The 24,504-nt window shown below is 42.3% G+C and overlaps 2 protein-coding genes across 4 annotated transcripts; both read left to right on the plus strand.

The window, feature by feature from the left end:
• Window positions 1-1,309: 1,309 nt before the first annotated feature.
• On the plus strand, window positions 1,310-15,677 carry tlcd1 (TLC domain containing 1). Of its 2 annotated transcripts, XM_042063743.1 has the most exons (5): window positions 1,310-1,411; window positions 4,289-5,147; window positions 8,792-8,874; window positions 10,765-10,847; window positions 13,790-15,677. In XM_042063743.1, exons 2-5 carry the CDS (start codon window positions 4,942-4,944, stop codon window positions 14,198-14,200), a joined length of 783 nt encoding a protein of 260 aa, XP_041919677.1. In that variant the 5' UTR covers window positions 1,310-1,411; window positions 4,289-4,941; the 3' UTR covers window positions 14,201-15,677. The 2 variants fall into 2 exon arrangements, with proteins under 2 accessions (XP_041919677.1, XP_041919676.1); XM_042063742.1 differs by lacking the exon at window positions 1,310-1,411 and having other exon boundaries at window positions 4,235-5,147.
• Window positions 15,678-19,672: 3,995 nt separating this feature from the next.
• On the plus strand, window positions 19,673-23,959 carry rab34a (RAB34, member RAS oncogene family a). Of its 2 annotated transcripts, none has more exons than XM_042063744.1 (11): window positions 19,673-19,976; window positions 20,540-20,603; window positions 21,199-21,290; window positions 21,459-21,527; window positions 21,724-21,825; window positions 21,933-21,997; window positions 22,152-22,203; window positions 22,307-22,388; window positions 22,916-23,006; window positions 23,362-23,469; window positions 23,790-23,959. In XM_042063744.1, the coding sequence occupies exons 2-11, from the start codon at window positions 20,550-20,552 to the stop codon at window positions 23,855-23,857; spliced, it is 783 nt and encodes a 260-aa protein (XP_041919678.1). In that variant the 5' UTR covers window positions 19,673-19,976; window positions 20,540-20,549; the 3' UTR covers window positions 23,858-23,959. The 2 variants fall into 2 exon arrangements, with proteins under 2 accessions (XP_041919678.1, XP_041919679.1); XM_042063745.1 differs by having other exon boundaries at window positions 19,675-19,976; window positions 21,462-21,527.
• The last annotated feature ends 545 nt before the right edge of the window (window positions 23,960-24,504 follow it).

The following is a 24,504-nucleotide window of genomic DNA, read 5'->3' on the forward strand; positions in this document are numbered from 1 at the left end:
CCATATTTGAGTAAACCAGTACTGTCATCTCCTTCCAGGCCTATTTGTGTGCGCACGCACACACACACACACACACACACACACACACACACACACACACACACACACACACACACACACACACACACACACACACACATACACACACACAATCTCTATTAGTTTGTTTTTGCTAACAAGAAAAGTTTATATCAGGTCATGAACTGACGCTGAATTGAAATTAAAATCATTATTTTGCATTAATTTCATCCATACGGCTTTTTCATCTGCTTGTCATTCTGGAGGAAGGAATGAGGAAATGTGATCTCTTAATTGGACAACCTTGCAATGATTCCACCCTAAAAAGCAGAGAGGTGGGGGAATGTACTGGAACTGCCTTCCAGCTAAGAGCCACAGACCTATAGGGCCTCAATGATGGGAACACTTTTCTCATAAATCAAGGTATGACACTTACCTGGTCTAGCTTGTCTAACTTAGCCAAACATGAGAAAGGCTGAACACTTTATAGAATAGTGACTGACTACTCACAAAAATGTAATGCCTACTTTTAAACATCCCTTTACAACCAATAAGAAACACCAGGAGATAAAAAAAATGTCACATAATTACACTGACAAATGTTGTTTCACTACTTGCTCTATCAAACTAAAGATGTAGCTCCATCTTGTGGCTGTCAATGGCTGTTTTTGTGGAATGTTCTAAATAACTACAGTAATTTCAAATTAGAACATTGGTGTAAAACTGTTTGTTAGATTAGAAAAGCACCTAGAGTAATTTTGTAAACACATCCAGGTTAATATATAGCCTGGCTAATTTCAGTATAGGTCCATTTGAGAAGCATGTAGGCCTTGTGTGGACTGTTGTGGGAGATCAATTCATATTGGAATAAATAGTTTATAGTAGGTTAGGCCTATATATAAAGTCTTTACATATCCCAAACATATTTATATATAAGGAAATTACTTCCTATTTTAGTAGAGTAAAGGAGAGTGTGTCCGAGCGGGTGGAGAGAAGATTGATTTTTGAAATTATTATTATTATTTACACTGAACTGTAACACTGAACAAACAGAAAACAAATAAAGAACAATGTCCACGCTTAGGCTCTGTTTTCTCAACGTACTCACGTCACGTCAGAGACGCATCCCCTACTGAATCAGGTATTAAATAGGCTAGCACTGGTCAGTCACAATTCAATTAACGTCTTGAAACGATATTTAAACCATTGGAAACCATTTGCGCAGCAGAATACTAATTAGCTTTCTTGTGCATTAACAAAAACTGCGCTTCCAAAAGTCAATAATAGAAGTTGGCCACAAACACCCCCTGTGCCCCGAACATTGAAAAAGGTCTCCACCTGTAAACTGGGTTTGCCCTCTGTAGGCCTACACGGACGGCCACCATGGAGACAGGTGAGGAGAACAATCGCTACATTAACCTTTAAATACAGGTTTTAGAAGCTCTTTTTATTAAGACGTTGAATGTGCGCACTTGAAACCCTTTAAACCGCATTGCCTACGCTATGCAAACAAATACCTTTTAGCGCCACAACCGATAAGCGCGTCTTTATTGGAATGCTATTCACCACGCATTCAAGCATTTTCACGGTCATCACCAACATTCATTCATCCACATGGCATTGGCACATTACAAACTAAGTTGTCCATCATGCCCAGCCGACAAACTCATATTAGCTTAAAATGTCCCGTTTTGTTAAAATGTTCAGTTTCATTGTTCATATACTGGCGGGAGATCCGTCGGTTCAAGTGACGCGCTGCGCTCTGTAACAAGTAGGCTAGTTTTAAGTATAATGTGTTTGTATTCATTTCCATAGTCCAACCCAGGCAAAAAAGTCAAAGAATGTGAATATGTTGCCATCTTCTGACTAATATTTGAACTACACCGAACTTGTTGGAACTACATCAAACTGAAAGCTTGATAGGCCTAAGACTCACCATCCCCACCACCCAAATGTAATTCGTATGCATATAGACTAGGCTACTTCTGTTGCTTCCCAAATGGGAGCAAATATTTGTGCTTGTTTCTTGTCCCTTTTGCATCCATAAATGAAAAAGAGAAACGCATTTCCAACACCAGGGGGCAGATGTTTGACATTGCATTCCTTGTTGTTGGCAGACATACCTGGGAGCTAACCTGGGAGGGCAAAAAAACATTTTGGTTATCATTTTCAGAGCACCCAAACACCTTGTGGGAATATACAAAGATTTTTTTAAATATGTTTTTCTTTATTCTCCATGATCCCTTCTTTTTGAAAACACCAATTTGACTTGTCTTATGCAAATCTTTCTTTTTTATTTTCCACCCTGAACATGGGCAAAATGCCCCATTGACATCAATATGTTTGATATAGAGTCACCACACTGCCACCTGTGGTTGTATAGAGTAACCTGTGGTAGCTCTATACAAAACATATTGATGTCAATGGTGCATTTTGCCCATGTTCAGGGTGGAAAGTGAAAAAGAAAGATTTGCATAAGACAAGTCAAATTGGTGTTTTAAAAAAGAAAAGATCATGGAGAATGAAGAAAAAAATATGTAAAAAATCTTTGTATGTTCCCACAAGGTGTTTGGGTGCTCTGAAAATGAGAACCAAAATGACTTAAAAGACTTGTAAAGTCTGCTGTTCAGACTCTGAAGGAATTTATTTTCTGTTCATTGTTTTTTGTGAGAGTGTTTCTACTTATCTCAGTAAGGAAAATAAATCAAGAGCCTATGTTGAGTACAAATATGTCTTCTGAAGGCTTAAACAGAGCTCAGCCAAAACCTCCAATAAAATTTGTATCAACTTTGAGGGACAGCTATGACCATGCAGGATTATCCAGACCAAACGTAACGATTGTGCTACATACTATTCCTATTTATGTACCAGCATGCACAATTTGAGCCTCCTACATGGTTTAGTTCTTGCGCTGTGGGCTTGTGAACTTTGACAAAAAAAAGAGGCCGAACAAAATCGACACCCCCCTCCCCCTGTAAAACTGGCTGTATCTTGGAAAGTATTGATCTTACATAAGAGTAATTTTACAGTGTGTCTCCTGGGTAACATAGGTACACCTGGTAATTTTTTCAGATTTTTTTGAGACCTAAGTGCGTGGGCCCTGGTTGAACTGACGTGGAATGACCCACTAAGGATGTAGGTGCAGTGACAGGGCAGGGACTGACCCTGTGATTCAGTATGCAGTGGTAATGTGCTTAATAAGGTGTGTGTCATGGTGGGAGTGCAAATAAGTGCAACAATGCAGGGATAAAGTCTAGCAACCAGCAATAAATATGGACAATACTGTATAAGAGACCAGCATTAAATATGGACAATATTAGGACATGTTTGTGTGTGTGTGTGTTAGAACATGCTTGTGTGTGTGTGTGTGTGTGTGTGTATTAGTGTGTGTGTGTGTGTGTGTGTGTGTGTGTGTGAGGTGAGTCATTTCTGCACTGCTGCTGCTGTTGCATGCCTCATGTCAGTGCTGCTGCAGACACTTCCTCTCGTCCCCTCCCCCTCTGATGGGGGCCAGCTGTGGGAGTGCCTCTGGAACAACAGGGAAATCACACACACACGTTTATGTATGGACTTGCCCCTCTCTCTCTCTCTCTCTCTCTCTTTCTCTCTCTTTTCCTCTCTCTCTCTTATCATTTCTCTTCTGGTCTCACTCTCTTTGTTTCTATCTGCCGTGCCATCTTATCTACAAGTAGGTGTTATAATTATGCAAAAGTTGCCAAATTGCCCTCTTCTCTTCCCTGTGTCTCTGCTCTACTACTAGCGCAACAACAGAGACAAACACTGTCTCCCTGCTTCTCTAGTGCCACAGCAAATAAACAGGCATTTGACTGCTTGCCTCGGGCCGCCGCGTGACTGAAAGTATGCCTGTGCCAGGGCAAAAGGAAAAAAAACGCATTGTCTTGAAAGTTTCTTCTCCGCTTTTCCATTTCTTTGATGAACAACAACATCTTCTCTTCATGGGGGGCGTTTTCCATGTGTCTGTGTCCAACACATTCTTCTTTATTTTTTTTGTTTGTTTTGGTTGCTTTGTTTTTAAACCATATGAGATTGAGGGGTTGAGCTGCAGCTCCTCCCTAAATGTGTGGTTGTCTCCACGCAGGCAGGCCACCACCCTCAACAACTCTCTCTCTCTCTCTCTCTCTCTCTCTCTCTCTCTCTCTCTCTCTCTCTCTCTCTCTCTCTCTCTCTCTCTCTGCACACTCCCAATGACTCTCTCTTTTTCTCTCTCTCACACTGTGCTCTCTCAGTGACTCTCTCTCTCCATGACAAGAACCCTCCCCCTCCATGCCTTGAGACTGGCAACGCAGAGCAGCAACACACAGACGCACAGAACCAGACAGAGAAAGAGAGAGAGAGTGTGTGAGTGAGTGAAAGAGTGAGAGAAGAAGAAAGGAAGTAAAGTAAGGGGTAACAAACCGTGGAATAGAATGGAGTCTCTCTTCAGGAGCCTCCCACTGTGGCACAGGAAGTGAAGTACAGCGAGAGAGGAGAGGAAAAGAGAGGAGCAGAGGAGAAGACTGGAGGGACGCGCCCACTGAACTCGAGGAACAAGCTGTTCGGGAATCTCCTGCAAGGAGCTGAGGGGGAGCAAGCGTGCGAGTGACAGGCCCCCCTGGAAGAGCAGCACTTCCACACGCCCTCCTCTGGATTTTACACACACACCACCTCCAAACACAGCACAGAAGAAGAGTGAAGGAGGTAAAGGGGGATTGTTGGAGGAGAGGGCACAGGGAAAAGAGCGGGAGGAGAGTTACAGAGAGAGAGAGAGAGAGAGAGAGAGAGAGAGAGAGAGAGAGAGAGAGAGAGAGAGAGAGGGGGGAACTTAAGTAACAGGAAACACTCGGTACACCAACAGGTTAAGGAGTGGAAGGAGCGATAGAAGAGTAAGAACGAGAGAGAGAAAGAGCAAGGAACGAGAGAGGGATGGAGGCCTTGCTGCCCGTGTTGCAGCAGCATTCGGGACTCTCTGTGCTGGCCTGTGCGGTGGCCTTCCGCTGCGTCCACTACATGCTGCGGAACCTTCCAGTGCCCGATGAGGTGCAGCAGGATGCGTTCCGCTTCTGGAAGTGGAGGAACCTGTCGGTGTCGCTGGTCCATTCCCTGGTGACCGGTGTCTGGGCTGTGACCTGGTAAGTGAGCCGCCGGCGGGTGGGGGGTGTGGGTTTTGTAACTGGTGGGTTCATTGTTCATTCACTGAGGCTTCACATGATGGTTCGGTGAAGGAGGCTGGTAGTGTCATGTGGACAGGGCATAGTTGACAGACACACACTCACGCACAAACAAATAGGCTCACACAGAAGCATACACATGTGCATGTGCTCCTACATACACACAGATATTCAGATGGACAGATGAGTTCTGCATGCGGACAGTTGCAGACAGTAGTTAAATTATCTCAGGAATTTGAGTAGAGTGTACATCTCCATATGATCGGAATTCTTTATCATTATCTAGACCTGATTGACAGGTTTTCTATGGCACAATATGAAACTCGTAACACGTTACGGCACCTTATGAAACCTGACGTAAATGCTTTGATATTTTACTATTCTGGAACTCTGGTTACGAACAGCTTCCTCGTTCAGACATAAATCACACATTTGCACATAGAGGCTAGGCTACTCTTAGCACCCATACATTGCTGCTACTAAGAACAGGGGCTTTTCAATGGAATCCCTCTTTTCAAGGAGTGGTGAAGCCTTGCAAAGTGATGAAGGTACTGAAAACCAGAAAAACCTGTGAGCCAGCAAAACGATTAAGCATTAAGTTGAGGTGTTGTAACACACACCACGCCCATGTGCAGATCAGATTGTTACATGTGATCTGATGAAGGCCTTGTAGGCCGAAACGTTATCGCCTATTAAATGTTTTTTTCATTTACTCGGAGTGTGCGGCCCCTTCCTTCTCTGACTTAAGTTAAGACCAGATTGACATTAGGAGCACATTTTATTCACTTTCTGTATGTGTGTGACCTTGGAAACGAAAGAGAAAATTAAATTCTCAATGACCTGTGGCCATTGATTGTCTGAACTTTACCACAGTGACACAAGAAGCATGACTTCAGGTGACCACTGTGGTAAAGGTTCACTAGTAGCTACACAAGAGACTTTAGCGAACACCATAGACTAGACCAGTGGTTCTCAAATGGTGGTACGTGTACCCCTGGGGGTACGTGAGGGCACTCCAGGGGGTACGTGAGATTTTAAAATATACATATATTTAAAAAGTAGAATCCATGCAAAAATACTTTAAAAACAATTATTTAATATATATTTCAGGAAAATATAAGTTAATAACATTAATTGTATATTTCAGTAGGCTAGTTCTATTCAATTTCATCATCCTTAAAACCCAGAGTCCCCCCCATACCAGGATGGTTCTACCCAACCTGTCACATGCCACCCGCCATCACCTGTCAATCACTGTCAAAACTCAAAAGATGGCATCGTGGTTAAAGCGCAGCGGTAATTCGCGCCGGTTAGGGGGTACTTGGCTGATTTCACAGGGGGTACATCACTGAAAAAAGGTTGTGAACCACTGGACTAGACAATGCTATCAGGCCTGAAGCTAATCTAAAACTCTGTCGAAAGACACACCACATAATTATGTGCCATCAGATATCCTTATCATTAATCTATGTAGTTATCTGGAAATGTATGTGGGCCTTGTTTCACTACACCAACACTCATACCTTTAATCTTGTTTGGAGATGGCAACCATAAAGTAACGCAATATAGGGATCTACATTGAAGTCCGTCTTCTGGGACTGTGAACCGTACCGGGAACCTATATTTAGTGCTACCCAAAAGCTACCCAAAAGTTCCCATAGCCCTATGTTCCCACATTTCTTGGTTAGGGTTAGGTTAGGGTGAGGGTCTAGGAACATAGGGCTGTGGGAACATACAGTAGGGCTCTGGGAACATAGGGCTGAGGGAACATACAGTAGGGCTCTGGGAACATAGGGCTGAGGGAACATACAGTAGGGCTCTGGGAACATAGGGCTGAGGGAACATACAGTAGGGCTCTGGGAACATAGGGCTGTGGGAACATACACTAGGGCTCTGGGAACATAGGGCTGAGGGAACATACACTAGGGCTCTGGGAACATAGGGCTGTGGGAACAAAGACACTTGCATTTGCATTTGTCCATTCTCCAAAATGAGTTTGAAGCCGTTATAAAAGTCAAAAAATTACATTGTGTTGCTTTAAATTTTTAAATCAATTATTACCTGTATGGCCTCATATTGTAGAATGTGAATTATTTCTGGCCAGGCCACTGGGGATTACATAAAACCTACATCAATGGTCCTTTAGCCAGATGGTGAAAGAGAGGCTATATTTACCACACAACTGTGAAGGTGATGATGCATGAAGCAACACTGCTCAACAAGTTGCCTCAAGTGCAACAAGTTGCCTAGATTTCTTTGTAAGTGACTCTGATTTTTCTAAACTAAGCTACTCTGAGGAAGTGGTCAAATAAAGATTTGACTTTGACCAGGAGGCTTGTGGATCAGGATGATAAAAGAACTGACTAAAATTAAAGTATAAGAAATGAATAGAATTAAATTAGAAACTACAGACAAACTGCAGACTGTAGACTGAGTTATAGCAAATCTGAGTTGAGAGGGCTGACAACATTAGGCATAGATGCTATCCAGTCTCTTTGAGAGATCCTTCTCAGAGATCTGACCCTGAAAATTCCCTAATGATGTATAAAACTGAATGCAATTCTATATCTAGTTCAGTGGTTCTTAAACTGAGGGTCGACAAAAATATGGGAGGGTTCACAAAATGATTTGCAGTCTGAATTAAATAATTTAAACAATTAAATGTTTGCCACAGGAATGCCAATTACATATTGGATGAGTGATAGTTGTCTTTTGAAAATTGAATCCGATTGTCAAAGGCTGCCATTGACATTAATGCCTTTGGTGTTGACATAGCCTACCTATGAGAGAAGACATTTTCTGACTCAGACTCCAATGCCTATCTCTCAACATTTTCCAGAGTGAAACCAAATTTCACTGGGTGGAGAGAAGGAGGTTGCAAGATTTGGCCATTGTTTTTTTTTATTTTATTTTATTATTATTTTTTTTTTTTGGGGGGGGGGGGGTGTTCGCCAGGCAAAAAGTCTAAGAACCACTGAACTAGAAAATATGACTGTACTGATAGGTAACAATGAAACTGAGCCTCTGTTATTCATTGATAGTAGGAAACTACATGGTCAATGATATGCAGTTGACATGGATGAATTGATTTTAAGCTAGTGTCACAGTTTAACTATAATTTCATAGACCATGACCATGACCATAGAGATAATAAATACTGAAATCACTTATTATTAATTATATATACTTTTTTGATCCCGTGAGGGAAATTTGGTCTCTGCATTTAACCCAGTCGGTGAATTAGTGTAACACAAACAGCACACAGTGAACACACAGTGAGGTGAAACACACACTAATCCCGGCGCAGTGAGCTGCCTGCTACAACGGCCGCGCTCGGGGAGCAGTGAGGGGTTAGGTGCCTTGCTCAAGGGCACTTCAGCTGCAGCCCACTGGTCGGGGCTCGAACCAGCAACCCTCCGGTTACAAGTCCAGAGTGCTAACCAGTGGGCCACGGCTTGTACTTGTACTGCCACAAAGACAAATCTCTGTGCTCATTCAATGATATGGTTCATGATATAGTTTTGAGATGACGAGATAAAATAGTTTGAATGTTTCACCGTTTCAATGTTTTAATGTTTTTTTATCTTCTCTGTCACTCCTCTCAGCTTGGTCCAGGAGCCAATGATGCGACAGGACATCTTCTCCTACTACACCCCAGCTTCATATCTCCTCGTCTGTGTTTCCTCAGGTCAGTGAACCACCGTTGGCTGCCATACTAAAGTGAAGCTCATGCTCCACTGTGCACTCACTAAAGCCACACACTTCTTCTCTGCATGTTGAGTCTTTGAATAAATAAGGGTTATGGGAGTACACATGCTTTGACCTGTAGACTAGTGGGGGTCACCTTTTGAATTTAACATTTCACATTTAAATTTAATCTGAGGTCTACACAAGAGAAAATCATTAAAAGCCTGATTGAATTCAGGGGGATATGTTTGCACATTCACATAGTGGCACACACACACACACACACACACACAAATATGCGCACACATACACTTTAACAATTGGGGTTAAATGTTCAACATGCCCTGGTTTAAGAACAATGGGCCAGGTGGTGGGGAGATCAGCTTCCTCTCCACAATACCACAGTCCACTATCCTTTAATTTTCAGAAGGAGAGATACTCCTTACTCTGAAAATCCCAGTGGTGTCACCTGACGTAGCATTAGCTCCAAAACAAACCCCCCTAGGCCACAAAAGACAACAAAACCCCCACCCCACCCACGGAGGGATCACACAACGTGGTCATTACGCAAGCTCCTGCATAACCTTCCAGGTCCAATACAAGCACAACCGGTAAACAAGCCAAACATCCGATGGGAATCACTCCGCTCCCGTCTCCGACACTTGGGAATGCCCAAGGAACTTACAGTGTCTGAGTCACTGCCTGTGGCCAATTACTTAATGTGGCATCCACCCCGACTGCGGCTAACCCTGGCGTAGATCTGGCGCTGTAAAGGCACAGATCCGACTGTATTCGTGCCAAACCAGGACCAGAGGCGGACCAGAGGTTCTGTTGAAGTGGTAAATATGGTGGCAGATGCTACATGAGGTAGTCCAGTTATTAGCTGGTAATAATGAGCTGTGGGATTTTCAGTCAACAAATGAGCCTTCCCGTGGATAACAGTGCAAAGACATTTAACCTGTTTAAGTCAGTCACATTTTTGACAGTATAGCCCATTTCAGACTGCAGGAATTCAAGAGCCAATCAAGGGGGGGCTTGCACCTTCCATTGGCAGGGACCGCCCCTGTAGGAACTCTTTTTGAGGTCTTTTAGTCACTTTTTGTTTTGTTTTTTCCCTCAAAAAAGTTCCTGCTCCAGGGTAGGTACTTTTGAGCATGCACTATGCATGCCTCAGTGGCCTCAACCTGATTGTGACTCCCAAATCCCAATGCTCCTCAATTTAGGTGTATATGCAGTATGCTGTTTGCTCTTTACATTCACATTATTTAAAGTGTCATTCCTAAAGAAAGAAACATGTCCCCTATAAGATATAAATTGACACGAAAATAGGATCAAATCTGTCCACCGTTGACTAAAATGCAAGAGGAAGTGGTGATCTAACCGCCCTCAGGCCAGAGCCCCCTGATCATATTTATATCCTGTGTATCCTGTTTTGTCTTTGGCTTACGTCAAGAGGAAGAAGCAGCCCGCCACACATCAATCAAACCATGGCAACCGTCACAGCCCTATGTTCTATGTCACTACGGCAACACACGGGCACTCTGTCTGACATGAGAAACCACACAAGAGTGTGAGCACGCTGCCATGGAGTCGAGACAAACGTGGATAACAACTTTTGGTGTTACCATCACTTACGGCAAAAGAACCTTAATTTATTTATGACAAGTTATGGTAGAGTTTCAAACATTAAAAAAAATTAATAATAAATAACACATAGTTCATATAATGTTCATATAAGTGACGGCTCTGCCCCATTCCTCTATATGCTATAATGTTCTTTAATCATGCCAGTTGGATAATACAAATACAAGGATAATACAAATTACTAAAATATACTATTTTATAAAAAAATACTAATATTTTTGTTCATTTCTTTTCTTTGTTGGGACAGGGTACTTTGTACAGGATGCTTGTGACATCATCCTCACAGGTCATGCGAAGGGCTCATGGGAGTTCTTGATTCATCATTTTCTGGTGAGTTGCTATGCGTCATCGTATCATATGAATATCTGTGTGGGCTGATATTGTGATTTTGTCATTTCTCAAATCAAATCACTTGGTGATTGGCAGCACTTCAGATTTAGATTAATATTCAACTTAATTTAAAGGTGCTATAAGCAATGCAGGGTAACGTCAGTTCTGTTGACGTTCAAACTAAACAGAGAGCTAGCTCGTTACTCCCTCCCCCCTCCCTCCCGTGCAATTGAAACTCTCCCAAACGCGCATCTCGTCGGTGATTTACTGGAACAGTTTGTTATGTTTTTATGCGCAAGGTTTGCCCAAGTTGTTTTGTGCCCGTTTTTGGAGCCTAGGCTGTCTACGGAGACTGCGTTTTTTTTACAGTGTATTCGGGGCACAGGCAGCTAACGGGTGGTGAGGTGATTTTGTTTTTTTGTGACAAAAAAAATGTTTTAGCTTAGAAATCGCGTTGCGTGGCTTATAGCACCTTTAAGACGTGTTATGACTTTTGCTTTTGGGTGCCGTTCACACTTCATAACCCAAATCCGGAAAATTCATGAGTCAATTTATGGCATATTTTAATCTGTTGCTGACCTCCAGTGACCTTACAGACAAACGGGGACATTTTCAGCAGAGCACGGGGGGCAGCATTCAACATTCATGTGTCCAAATGAATACCACTGTGTGTTGTTTCCATCGGCCATGGAATCACAACACTCACTTTGTTCGCCAGGCAGAGAGTTGACCAGAGCATTGACTGGATTGTGCCACAGGGCCTCCCAAGGCCAGCCACCACCGCAGATGCAGATACAGATTATGTGTTTACTGCAGATATGAGTGGCCATTATAGCGGCTCCACGACTACTAACAACCCCCTCCCCCACCCCCCCCCATACACACACACACACAGAGAGACACAGACACACACACACACACACAGAGAGAGAGACAATTATACCCTTTCTGAATCCTTAATCAAATCATTATGAGACGAAACACGCTCCCTTTCTGAATGTGGTTTTCAATCAGTGGTCAACACTGTTTGGATTGTCCGCTCATCATAGTGAAACAATAACCAGAGTAATTAAAAAGTAATGTAAACCAAAGTAAAATATTTAGGAGTGAAAAAATTAAAATGATCAAAGATGGCTGATGACTTCTATGTGGGCATGGGCACAGCAGTACTGATTATTTCAGCTGCTGGTTTTTGGTACCAAGGCTTAGCAGGGTGTGTTTTGGCTAAAGGCGTGACATGTTGCCATCGTCTTATCAGTTATATGGTTTGCTTAACCTTATCTCGGTTTCAGTGTCAGAGATAAGTGGGACCAGAGTGGGTAGAGTGTGTGTGTTTTGGGGGGGGGGGGGGGTAAATCAATAAAGTGTACAATTAGAGGGCTGCTTGATGGGATGGGACCTCCTAGAGATTCTGTTGTGAGGTGTGGGTAGGGATGAGGTGCACTGCCATGCTCCCCTCCCTGGGTAAAGTTGCAGACCTGGGGTGTGTTCCCCCAAAGAAATGTAGAGATATAGAGAGACTATCAATTTGAGTAATACTTTGTGGTTTGAACAATCTCTTTGGTTAGTCTTGTTTGGGCCCAATGAAAAGGACAATAGAACACTTGTTTAATTTTTAATTTTGTGTGCAGGGACAGACCAAACATACAGGGCAAAGGGTAATTTCACAATCAGGGTGTGTGCTTTGTTTCAAAAGGGTCAAAAATTAAATGGTCTAAAATTATTATTTTGTTTATTATGTTTATTATTGTTCCTTATGCCATCACCATCTATGTAATGTAAGAAAAAGATCATTTGGCAACATATGTGGAATACGTATTGCATATTCTCATGTGCTGGACAGCGTTTGACGGAAATCTTTGTTGGTGAAGTTTAGGGTTCAATTGGTTCTGGGCTTGTTGGTATGAAGTATAGCAAAGGTATACCCTCTGCCAATGGGGTCAGTCAGTTGAGCTCTTTCTAAGAATAATGTCGAATTTCTGTTGGATGGAATTTTTACCTTTACTTACAACACCCACTATGTCTGTTGACATTGTGTTATCACTAAACTTTTTTCACATTGCATTTGTAAGATTTGTCACATTTTCTGTCCATAGTATACTAATATGAGTTGTGGAAGTGATTTCAATTTAAAATGAAACGCCAATTTGTGGATAAAAATGACAATGTTGGAATATGTTGGGGTACACAGGCCTGTGTGTGAAATATGTCACGCACATACCCTGATTATGAAATTACCCAGGACTGAAAACAGGCAATAGGTCTGACAGGCAGGCTACACCTACAACACATGCTACACCATAAACACTTACTAAACCGTTTGCGGAGTGTATGCTGCAACAATTAGCATCCACTGTATTCAGTGGAACTAGCTACACCACACGTGATGGAGGCACATACATTCTAAAACTGTGTAGCCTGGCTGTGAGGCTGCATGTAGAGGCACACCAAGCCTTCTCTTACTGTACTACCATTGAGACTACTGGTCCTCTCTAAGATCAAAGCTCTGACCTTGCTACTCCAGCCCGGTTAAGTAAACTCAGGTATTTGTAGTCACACCCTGTCTTGACACATCCACCACATTTCTTGCATGCTATACCAATGCAAATCCATGAAGGAATGTCATATTTCAAAACTGTATTTTTTTTTTTGTACTCATATGTGCATTTTCAGGTCTGTGTTATATCTCGAAATAAGTTCCTTCAGTGCCCCTAATTCTGTGTGAGGTGGATTTGTAGTTTTGAATTGTGGGGCACCAAAAGGCAGCAGAAAGCGTACACCATACTGTCCAGGGGTCCATCATAGAACCTCATGACCAATTTTGTCATTATTGAGGATGCCCTGGGCCTATATTATTTTATGTATAAGGCCCAACATTTCTAGCAGCACTCCTGACAATGTGACTACCCCCACAAAAAATTGTTTCCCTGTCTCCTCCTCAGGTGCTGTGCAGCTTCCTGTACACGTTGTTCATGCAGCATTACGTGGCGGGCGCAACCATCGCCCTCCTGGTAGAGGTGAACAGTGTCACGCTGCACATGCGACTGATGCTCAAGCTGGCGGGGGCCCAGTTCTCTCCGTTCTACAACTTCAACAAGTTGCTCAACGTCTTCACCTACGTTTCCTTCCGTCTGAGTGCCCAGTTTTTCCTCACCTGGTACATCATGCACAACTACAGCTGGCTGGATCACGCCGGCTACTTCATGGTCACCATGATCATCATGAACGTGATGATCCTGATCTACTTCTACAGACTGCTCCGTGCTGATTTCTTCCCGCGACGGAAGACCAGCAGCGCGGTACAGAATGGCACACACAGCAGCAGCGCCACCCCCAGGTTCCTCAACGAATGAGGAAGAGGAGGGGAAGCTTTAGAAAAAAACCTTTCTGTTTGTTTGTTTTTTTTGTTTTGTTTTTTTGATCTAGGTTGATTTTGTGTGTGCTTGGTTACCTTGGAGGTCCCAAACAAACATGTTTCCATGGCTCCCGCATCTCACACCCTTCAAGTGCTCCCATTAAAACCAAGCGAAGTGCTTTGGATCTGAACAGCCAGCCAGCCGTGTGCAGTGTTTTTGCCTCAACGCCAGTGTACTTCTGCAACGTTTACATAATGCTTGACTAAACCCTGCATACTCAAATATCCCACATATCTCTTTGTGTGTTGGTGGTACGCCAGTGAGAGGCAGCAAAGAGGACAGCTACCTCAGTGCAGACCTAGGTAGAGCCTCACTTCACATGAAGCCCCATACAGGCTGAAAGGCTGTAGACTGATCAATTTACCACCATGCCGGACTCTGGCTGGTCATATCATGCGGGTTGTGATTGACCCTAATGTGTTTGTATGTATGTAGCCTAGCATTTGAACTGACAATGTTTTATGTCCATCTGTCATAGTACGTTGTTAAGGACATTTAGTAGTGTTAGACATTAAGCTGTATTTTAGTAGGGATTTTTTTTTTTTAAGGAGCCATGGCTTCGCACTGAAAAGAAAAGTTATTAAAATTCAACATCAGACATGAATGATAAGTGGTGAAATGCACTTTTCTCCAGACTGTTATTGCAAATCAGGACAACCAGGATAAGTAAGGATTTTGCTAACATCTCACCTGTAAGCCATGTGTCAAAGCACTATACAGCAAGACCATATATCTTGGCTTCTACTGACAGTTAAGCAGTGTGTTACAAATCAGGCATAAAGACCACACATGGCTGCAAAGGGAAGTTGTAGTAGGTGTTGACTGTTCATTTCCCTTCTTTCAGTTTGACCTTTGAAGAGGTTCCAGTCAAAATTAGAAGATGGATAGCTACAAAAGCAGATCTGAACCGAAAATGTGACTCATCACTTTTGGTTTTTAAACTATTTATTCACAGGTGACAAATAAATCTATACATGGTCTTACAGTAGATTTTGTGAGAAAGAGGTGGGCATAGACCTTTAAAAATGGTATTATGATTTGGGCTGTGCAAGTCCATGATCATATAAATATTTGAGATGATATCTTGAAACTTAAACTCTCATATTCATGTTAGTGCTGTCTAAACATAATGATTCCAGGGGAATGAAAATATAACAAAGAGTAGAATACAACTACACCGTTTTGGAGAAACCTTGCCTCAGAGTACTCCAAGAACACACTCTGTTTCATGGTGTCCTTTTACTCTTAAAAAAATATATGAATATTCTATAAGAAATAGAGAAATGTGAAAGTTCCTGTCAGGAAATTGTTAAATGTGTGCATCACAGTATCAAAGGCAAAATGAACAACTAATTGTTTTATTTTTTCATTAGACTGGAATGTTTCAAAAAATAAATGATATCTTAAAGAGAAAGATAGATTTAATGCTGAATATTTTTTGCAATGCATGTTTAATCTATGTATCTGGTTTGATTAGGACACAAACTATCTGACCTGTGGTTATTTCCCGGTCCAACTCTAACTCCCTTGCACTTCTTCACTCTTCACTGTCCTGTCCTATCTCAATAAAGCCAAACAGCACAACAAAATACTTTTAAAAGAAAACTTCTAACCACTTAAATGTCTAAAAAGCAAATCCTCTTCCATCCCTTTTCTCTTGTCTATGCGGCCCATTAGGTCCTGTGACCCTGGCGTGCGCTGTTCGCAGCACTCTGTATTCAGTTTTACCTCTCCTCTTTCATCTGGTGTTCACTTGCATTGCTTCTTCTCACTTGTAGGCCACTTTGGGTAAAAGTATCTGTGAAGTAACTGTATGTAAATATGCCCTCCTGAAACTAGCACACCAAATATGATGCCCCCCTCAATTTCCTGCCATCGGTCCTCCTGAGAGAGGACCTTTAACCTACAGAGAAAACAGCATAAGAGAATTACTATGTTCTGGCAGCAGCACAAGGACTCCCCCCTTCAAGGGTATAAATGAAGACGTGAGCCTGCTAATTACTGTGCCAGCCTAGATGATTAAGGGTAGTTTGGTGCTGCTAAAGTTAACTTGTTCCAAACGGCAGTGGGAAATGATTTAACTATCATACATTTCACCCTTACAAAGCTCTGCTACTGAAATTGCGGTGGAGATCAAACAGCACCCCAGTTCTTCAGACTGATTATTGGGGGCCAACCAGCGAAGCTGCGAAGGCACCCATTGAGTTACTAGCTTTTTTCTATTATTACACTTCTGCCATTGGAGTCTATGGCAGCCCAAGTGCAGATTTTTTGGCAGAAAGTTTCGGGACACTCCACTGACCACTCACACTCATTTACGGACCTCTTAACCCAGCCATCTAGCGCCACCAACAGGTCAAAATCTGGCCGAAAATTGAACCGCTGGGTCTAAAGTTATGAAATTTGGCACACTGATTCAGCACTGTCCCATGATCACTCTCACCAATTTCCAGAACTCTATGCCCAACACTCTAGCGCCACCAATGGGTCAAACCTGGATTGCATTCACACATGTGACCATTGAACGGTGCGTCCGATTTTCACATATCAGGCACCATTGGAATCCCTGGACTGACCTGAGTTCAATGATCCCTATTACGTCACTTTCCGCCATATTGGACCTCCGCCATGTGGATTTAGTCCAAACTCTACAAAAAGTTTCAGCAGTCAGAAATTTCATCCGATTTTCACGGAACTGCCCGAGCCGCACAAAAGATACTACAAAAGATAAGAGATTTTTCAATTTCATTTTTGTTTGCCCGTGACAGCCAATCAAATATGGCGATGAAGCCGCCAAACAGGAAGTGGACTAACATCTCTGTGGTACTTTGAGTTAACATAACAAAACTTGATACCTTTAGTCAGGACACTGTCCCAATCACTCACAGCAATTTTTATGCATATACATTGAACACTCTAGCGCCACCACCAGTTCAATGCTGGACATGCGTCCATGCACGTGATCCTTGACTCTTTTGTCTGATTTTCACAATTGAGGTAGCGTCTGAATCCTTGGACTATCCCGAGTTCATCGACTCCTATCCCGTCACTTTCTGCCATATTGGACCTCCGCCATATTGGATTTAGTCTAAACTCTACGAAAAGTTTCAGCGGTTACAAATTTCATCTGATTTTCATGGAACTTGGCCGAGATGATCTTCTGTCCGAGCCGCACAAACGATACTTGTCAGATTTCAAGTTTATTTGCCCGTGACAGCCAATCACACATGGCTATGATGCTGCCTAACAGGAAGTTGGCTAACATCTTGGCTACGCTTTAATGTATGAAGTCCAAACTTGGTACAGGGACTTGGTATCTGATTGTGAGGACGCACTAGGAAACTCAGTTTCCGAAACTGGCATCATTTGGCCTCTATGGGGAGCGCTGCAATACAGGAAGTGAGCTTGTATCTCAGCAACGCTTTGATGTACAAAGTCCAAACTTGGTATAATGACCTGTTACCATATTGTGATGACGCACTAGGAAATTGGCATCATTTGGCCTCTATAGGGGGCGCTGCAATACAGGAAGTGAACTTGTATCTCAGCAATGCTTTGATGTATGAAGTCCAAACTTGGTATAGAGAATTGTTACCTGATTATGGGGATACACTAGGAAATTGGCATTATTTGGCCTCTACAGGGGGCGCTGCAATACAGGAAGTGAGATTGTCTCTCAGCAACACTTTGATGTATGAAGTCCAAACTTGGTACAGGGACTTGGTATCTAATTGTGATAACTCAATATGAAAATTGGCATCATTTGGCCTCTATAGGGGGCGCTGCAGTACAGGAAGTGTGCTTGTTTTTCAGCAATGCTTTGATGTATGAAGTCCAAACTTAATACAGAGACAAAGTAGCTGATTGTGAGGACAAGCAAGGAAAGTGGTCTCATTTGGCCTCTAGGGGTGCTGTAATAGACAAATTGAGCTCACATCTCAGCAACTCTTTGGTGTATGAAGTCCAGGGACATGGTAGCGGATTGTGAGAACGCACAAGGACATTGGTGTAATTTTCGCCTCTAGGGGCACTGTAACAAAGTAAATGAGTTTATTTCTCAGCCATTCTTCATCCAATTGCAATCAAACTTGCTGTGAGTGCTTGCTCATGCCATGGCAACGCCATTCCTGCTATAGCGCACTGCTTGGCCCCCAGATTGCTGCTTGCAGCTATATTTTTTTTATTATTATTACAATATTTGTTTTTAATTTTAAAGATTTTTTTCAGTTTCTTTTCTGTGATCTCTAATTATTGGGATTTCACACAGGCTTGTCAAGGGTTCGCTATCATACATTTTATCCAATCCATTTAATTATTGATGATGAGAGAAGTGTGTTTACATCTCAAATATATCCTCAGAAAACTGCTGAGTTAGGCAACCATGAACAAGTTGTCTCTATTGTGACTTTGGCAACACAATTGCAGTGGATGGTGTAATGCTGCCATCTATCAGCCCTTTAGAAGCAACAGGCGTTAGTAGAATTCAAAGGGGGAAAACTATGGAAGTCCGTTTCTGCTACTGCTGACTTATCTCATGATTTTGACTTTTTATCTCATAATTATGACTTAGTATCTCATAATTATAACTTTATATCTCATCATTTTCACTTAGTATCTGGCATTTTTTTCCCTAGTGGTGGAAAAGTAGTGGGCTTCCATAGAAAACAGATATTTTACACCAGAGCAATTAGTTGCTGGCCTGTACACCTATCTGTGAAGTATATCAGGGGGAAGGAATGTAGTTTCTACAGCTATAATAGACTACTATGGACACATCTAACAGCCAAGGTTCCCACAAACAGCAACACTATGTTTACATAGGCTTCATTGAAGCATAAAAGGACCGTTACAAACAAAAGTGTAGCAGTCCTTGTGTGTGTTTAAAACAAAGTGTGTTTGTTTTATACGCTATTTCTTGGACATCCTTGGATAGTTCTAGTGTTTTTGTTGTTGTTTGTTTCTTTCTATTGAATAATGCTTCTTTTTGCCAAGTCTGCTGGCTAAAAAAGCATTTAACAGCAAAGGATGCTGGGATTAAAATGAGACCGAATGCTACATGGAAGTTGTAGTTTTTTCATTTTCTCATCGTTTTTTCAGAGGCTGAAAGATTTCAAACAGATATGTTTAAATCATTGTCATGCTCATGCTTCAGGCTCAGAAACAAACAGGCGTGTTAATTTTTTTTAGCCTCACTTGCTTTTCTTATCTTTATTTGACAAATTTGTGTGAGCAAAAAGGGGACAAAAAGGCTAGTCCTACATTATAATTACAAGCATTGGTTATCTTCACAACAGTTACATGGAACTGACAATGTAATCTTGCAACAAATTCGACAACAACAAAAGTAGCCTTTCTGTTTCTGTTTTGTCCAAGTAGGCAACTCTTTTCCTGAACGGGACAGGTCGTGGCATTCCTCTGACGCCAGGGGGATACGCTTTCCTGGAGGGGAAAAACACAGGAATCTTTTGGAAAAAAGTGTAGCCTAGTGCGCACAACCCCTCAACTTAATAGAAGTCATCTGCCTGCCGTCCCACATTACACTTCCTTGGGCTAAGGGTTTCGTTTTCCCTTTAGTCTGCGAAGAAACCCTTGGCGGATATGTGCTAAACCGAAGAGTGCCTTTGAACTTTTTTGGGAACGGGGTAGCGTTTTCTTCGTGGAGTGGAAGCACCCGAGATTTATCCACGCGGGAGAGCGGAAAAGATTCATTTTGGTAGCTACGTCATTGACTTTTTATGCGTAACATCTTCCTTTCAAACTTTTACAGTGGCATTGTCCTGGAGTTTGGCAACAGTTTATGACAGCAAAGGGGGCATATGCATCCATCTTTGTTGTTTGGGGTTTGTGTATTGCCATTAGCAGATAATGAATCCTTGAAGAATCGCATTGTGTTGACTTACAGATTCTCTTTAATGATTAATTTTACGTAACGTTGCATTCATTCTGGGGTTGCACACTTGTAACAATGTTTCTTTGATTCGTTTATGAGGTAGGAATATGATGCAGTGTAGCCTAATTGTGCCTCTTTGTTCTCCGAATCACTAGGATTAACTAACGGAGATTAGCTCATCACCAAACCCAAGTGGCATTAAGCTACATGTAGTGCTCATGTCTGGTCACTTACAGCCCAACAAATGAAAATACCATTTTTCCAAAGGAGCTGGGTATCCCACATTGTGAAGATCTTAAAATAAACGAGTAATTTTTGCTCTATTTTGGAGGCCTACGTAATGCATCACTGTACATGTCTATTCTGCATGTCCTCTCCTCTCACAGAACTGCCGACATGAGTGTGCTACCGCCCATTCGGAGGGATCGAGTCATAGCCCAGCTGCCTACGGTAGGTCTAGTGCATTCTCTGACTTTAACCATAGAAACACAGTGCAGAAAAGCGTTATTTATTGTTCTTCTAAATCAAATCAACTTTGCACAATACAGGTGCACTCTCATATGCACACACACACTGCCACAAGCCATGAACAGGTCAGCAGACACACACACACCACAGTGATGCACCAGGCACAAATCAGCAGGAACATACAATGTAACCAGACAGGAATAAGTCAGAAAGAATACACATATCTCTCTCACACACACACATACACCCACCCATTATATTTGTTGAAATGGGTAACACTCGTGCTCTAGCCTGTCGGTGCTCACAGAGTAGGACTACAAAACGCTGTGTGCGTAATATTTGTTGTTCATGCCATCACATCATTATGCTTGACTCTGAGGAAGATGCTGTGCGTGTCATATTTGTTGTTCAGCCATCACATCATTATGCCTGACTCTGAAGAAGATGCTGTGCGCGTCATATTTGTTGTTCAGCCATCACATCATTATGCTTGACTCTGAGGAAGATGCTGTGCGCGTCATATTTGTTGTTCAGCCATCACATCATTATGCTTGACTCTGCCACTCTGTTATTCCAGTGCTTCAACAAAGAGGCTGCCCTGCACACCAAGGAGGAGTTCCACTCCAAAGTCCGGACAGCATGCCAGGAACAGAAGACTGGGACCGTGGGGTGAGCTGGAAACATCACCACCACCACCACGCAGACCTCTCATCACACAGCACACATACAAAAAGGGCACACAGCGAAGACTCAAAGTATTTTAGGATCCTGTGTTTTTTTTTGCATGAAATCAAATCAACTAATTTGCAACTCTTGACGCCACCTTTTTTTGTCCAGTAGGTTTAAGATCTCCAAGGTCATTGTCGTGGGTGACCTGGCTGTTGGCAAAACATGTCTGATTAATAGGTAAGCAGATAAAAGGAGTCTTAAGGCTTAATATTTGATGGGGAGGGGAGTGGTTGAAAATGACTGAAAAGTTAATAATGAATAGCCTGTATGAACCTTTATGAGGACAAGCGTTAACAAAACCAATTTCACCAGGCCCATTTCTAGCACCTTTATGAACATTTCTAGATAAGCCTGTTTTTTTTTTTCATTACAGGTTTTGTAAGGACACTTTTGACAAGAACTACAAGGCCACCATTGGTGTGGACTTTGAGATGGAGCGGTTTGAGGTGCTAGGTGTCCCTTTCAGCTTGCAGCTGTGAGTTTCTGACCGTGTCTGTCTCTGTAGAATTACCAATGAATTAGTTAATACCTTGAATCAGTGTCCTACAGAACTGTTCATAACTCCCTACCTCTTCTGTGTAGATGGGATACCGCAGGGCAGGAGAGATTTAAATGTATTGCTTCTACATATTACAGAGGGGCTCAAGGTACACAAATTACGTTTTATGGCTATATTGCACATTTATGAGCCTGAGATCTGTGTCTAATGCAGACAAGTTAGACAATTGAAGCAAATTTATCAACTGAGACATCATAATTGGTTGGCTTTTGAGATTATGCCGCTTTTTATCTCCCATTTAGCGATCATAATTGTGTTTGACTTGACGGATGTGTCATCGTTGGGTCATGCCAGGTGAGTCATGGTGTTCCTCACCCTGTGCATTCCATCCCATATTGTTCTCATGTGGTGTTCCACATTAATGTGAACCCGGACTGTCTCTCCCTCCCTCTTCCAGGCAGTGGCTGGAAGACGCCATGAAGGAGAATGACCCTTCCAGTGTGCTGCTCTTCTTGGTTGGAACCAAGAAAGACTTGAGTGTGTGTGTGGTTTGACATTCCATTCTCGAAGTTCAGTGCCTAGGGCGACAAACGATCCCACTTTGAGTTTTAGAAGCGTAGGCTAGGCTCTGCTGGAAATGTTTCTTGTGGAAGGGAGGGTCCAACTTGGCAAGAGGCCACGGTGTTCTGACCACTGAATATGCTGGGTCTGTTGAACACACAGACCTCAAAAATGTGGTTGGTCTTTGTTTTTTGCAAGATCAGGCTCGGTTCATCAACTTCAGAAAGAATAAGATTTTTTGTTGTTGTTGAGCACTTCTGTTTTCCTAAGAACCACTAATTAAAAGTAGACTATAATAAAGCCTCACTGTGTTTACATTTACCCTTTACCTTGTGCACTGCAGATACATGTAACACCTCAAAGCTAGCAAGTCAGTTAAGTTATTCTTTCTTCTACAAGTGGCTTATTGCTCCTGTATGCTATGCCTGGTGTGTAACACATGTGTATGGGTGGTTGTTGTTGTACTCTGGAAAGGCTAACGTCTACCTCTCTCTGTCATGTGCAGTCCCCTGCTCAGTATTCTCAGATTGAGGAGGATGCTGTTCGACTCTCCGAAGAGATAAAGGCGGAGTACTGGGCTGTCTCTGCACTAACAGGTCAGTAGGTCTCGATCAGGGCGCCTAGTGGTTTGGGTGGTTTTAGGAGATGCACACAGGTTGAAATCTGTGATACCACAGTAACTAATAAGTGTTTGCATTAACTGGAAGGATCTGTGAGTTGATTCGGTTTGTGACAAATTACACTGCATGAAAAGTAACCTCCTGGATAAATTCTTGAGTGTGCATGTTTTTTTCTTGTTTCTGGTTAAACAACAAAATGGTACTAACACAAGATGATATGCACACAATCATCATTTGTGAATCTATGCCCATTTTAGAAATATTAGATCTCCAACCTAAGTTAATTCATGTCACCGGACAGCCATGTTAACTCTCTTGTGCTCTGGTGCAGGAGAGGGCGTGAGGGAGTTTTTCTTCCGTGTTGCGTCCCTAACATTCGAGGCCAATGTCCTAGCAGAACTGGAGAAGAGTGGATCCCGACGCATTGGGGAAGTTGTTAGTAAGTACTTGCCTGGTCCTTTTAAACATTATTCTCATTTAATTTAATGCCAACCATAAAAATGTGCAAGAGGTAAAAGACAACATTCTTTCAGAGCCTGGTGTGAATGGACAACATTCAAGGTCACGAACATTTGATTTTGGGGAGGAATGTCCTAAGTGGTTAATTGGACATTTTAACACAAAACACTTTTTAGTCATGTCTTACCTTAAAGTTCTCTACAGATTTAGAATGGAATGCAACCGAATGGCTTTCAGGAAGGGAAAAGCTAGAATGGTTTAAATACAGACTCAGAATGGCTTCTCTCATTTCTCTCCTAGAAATCACCAGCAACTCCAACAACACACACACCACATCCAAGAAGAAGCACCCTAACTGCTGTCAATGAGAGAGAACATTCTGGAATATTCACTGACACCGTACCAAGTCCAGACATACAGTCTTTCCTGCATGGGAAGGTCTTGAGGAGCGGTGACACAATGGCAAGAGTGTTCACCTCTCTAAGAAAACACTACAAAGAGTTTTAGGGGCTCTCCGAAGACTGAGGTTATTTATTTGATCTTTTTCTGTTTATGAGGTTGGAATGTCAGCTGGCCTGGTACAGTAAGAGGGGAATTCTTTTGGTCACTGCCATGCTTTTTGTCCCACGTGTGCTGAACCATGAGAGAGTTATGTAAAGACGGATTTGAGAGTTTTTGCAAACATTGTTTTTATTTACTCATTTTAGTATTATAAAAGTGATAAGGAATTGAACTCCCATACCCCCACCCCCAAATTATTTTGCCTTATGCTTTTAGTCCAAGTTAAATTTATATGCTGTTGTTTTGCTGTGTGTTCAATCCACTTTTAGGTACAAATACAATGAGGGAGTTACTGCAGTGTAATGAGAAGTAATGTGGTTGAAATGGTGCACACAACGTTTCTGGAGAACCAGATCAAACTATACATTACATATGATATGAGCTTACTGAGAGGGAAGTGACCATTGTTTACAGCTTTAATAAGCCAAAACATGAGATGCAATATTACTAGTTA

Source organism: Alosa sapidissima, chromosome 15 (genome assembly GCF_018492685.1).
Source record: "Alosa sapidissima isolate fAloSap1 chromosome 15, fAloSap1.pri, whole genome shotgun sequence".
NCBI classification, from domain to species: domain Eukaryota; kingdom Metazoa; phylum Chordata; class Actinopteri; order Clupeiformes; family Clupeidae; genus Alosa; species Alosa sapidissima.

Bases quoted from the DNA above. Each gene is read 5' to 3' on its own strand.
- tlcd1 (XM_042063743.1), top strand. From the start codon at position 4,942: ATGGAGGCCTTGCTGCCCGTGTTGCAGCAGCATTCGGGACTCTCTGTG. The intron at 5,148-8,791 runs GTAAGTGAGCCG...CACTCCTCTCAG, and splicing joins GGTGTCTGGGCTGTGACCTG to CTTGGTCCAGGAGCCAATGA. The intron at 8,875-10,764 runs GTCAGTGAACCA...TTGTTGGGACAG, and splicing joins CCTCGTCTGTGTTTCCTCAG to GGTACTTTGTACAGGATGCT.
- rab34a (XM_042063744.1), top strand. From the start codon at position 20,550: ATGAGTGTGCTACCGCCCATTCGGAGGGATCGAGTCATAGCCCAGCTG. The intron at 21,826-21,932 runs GTGAGTTTCTGA...TCTTCTGTGTAG, and splicing joins GTCCCTTTCAGCTTGCAGCT to ATGGGATACCGCAGGGCAGG. The intron at 22,389-22,915 runs GTGTGTGTGGTT...TGTCATGTGCAG, and splicing joins GAACCAAGAAAGACTTGAGT to TCCCCTGCTCAGTATTCTCA.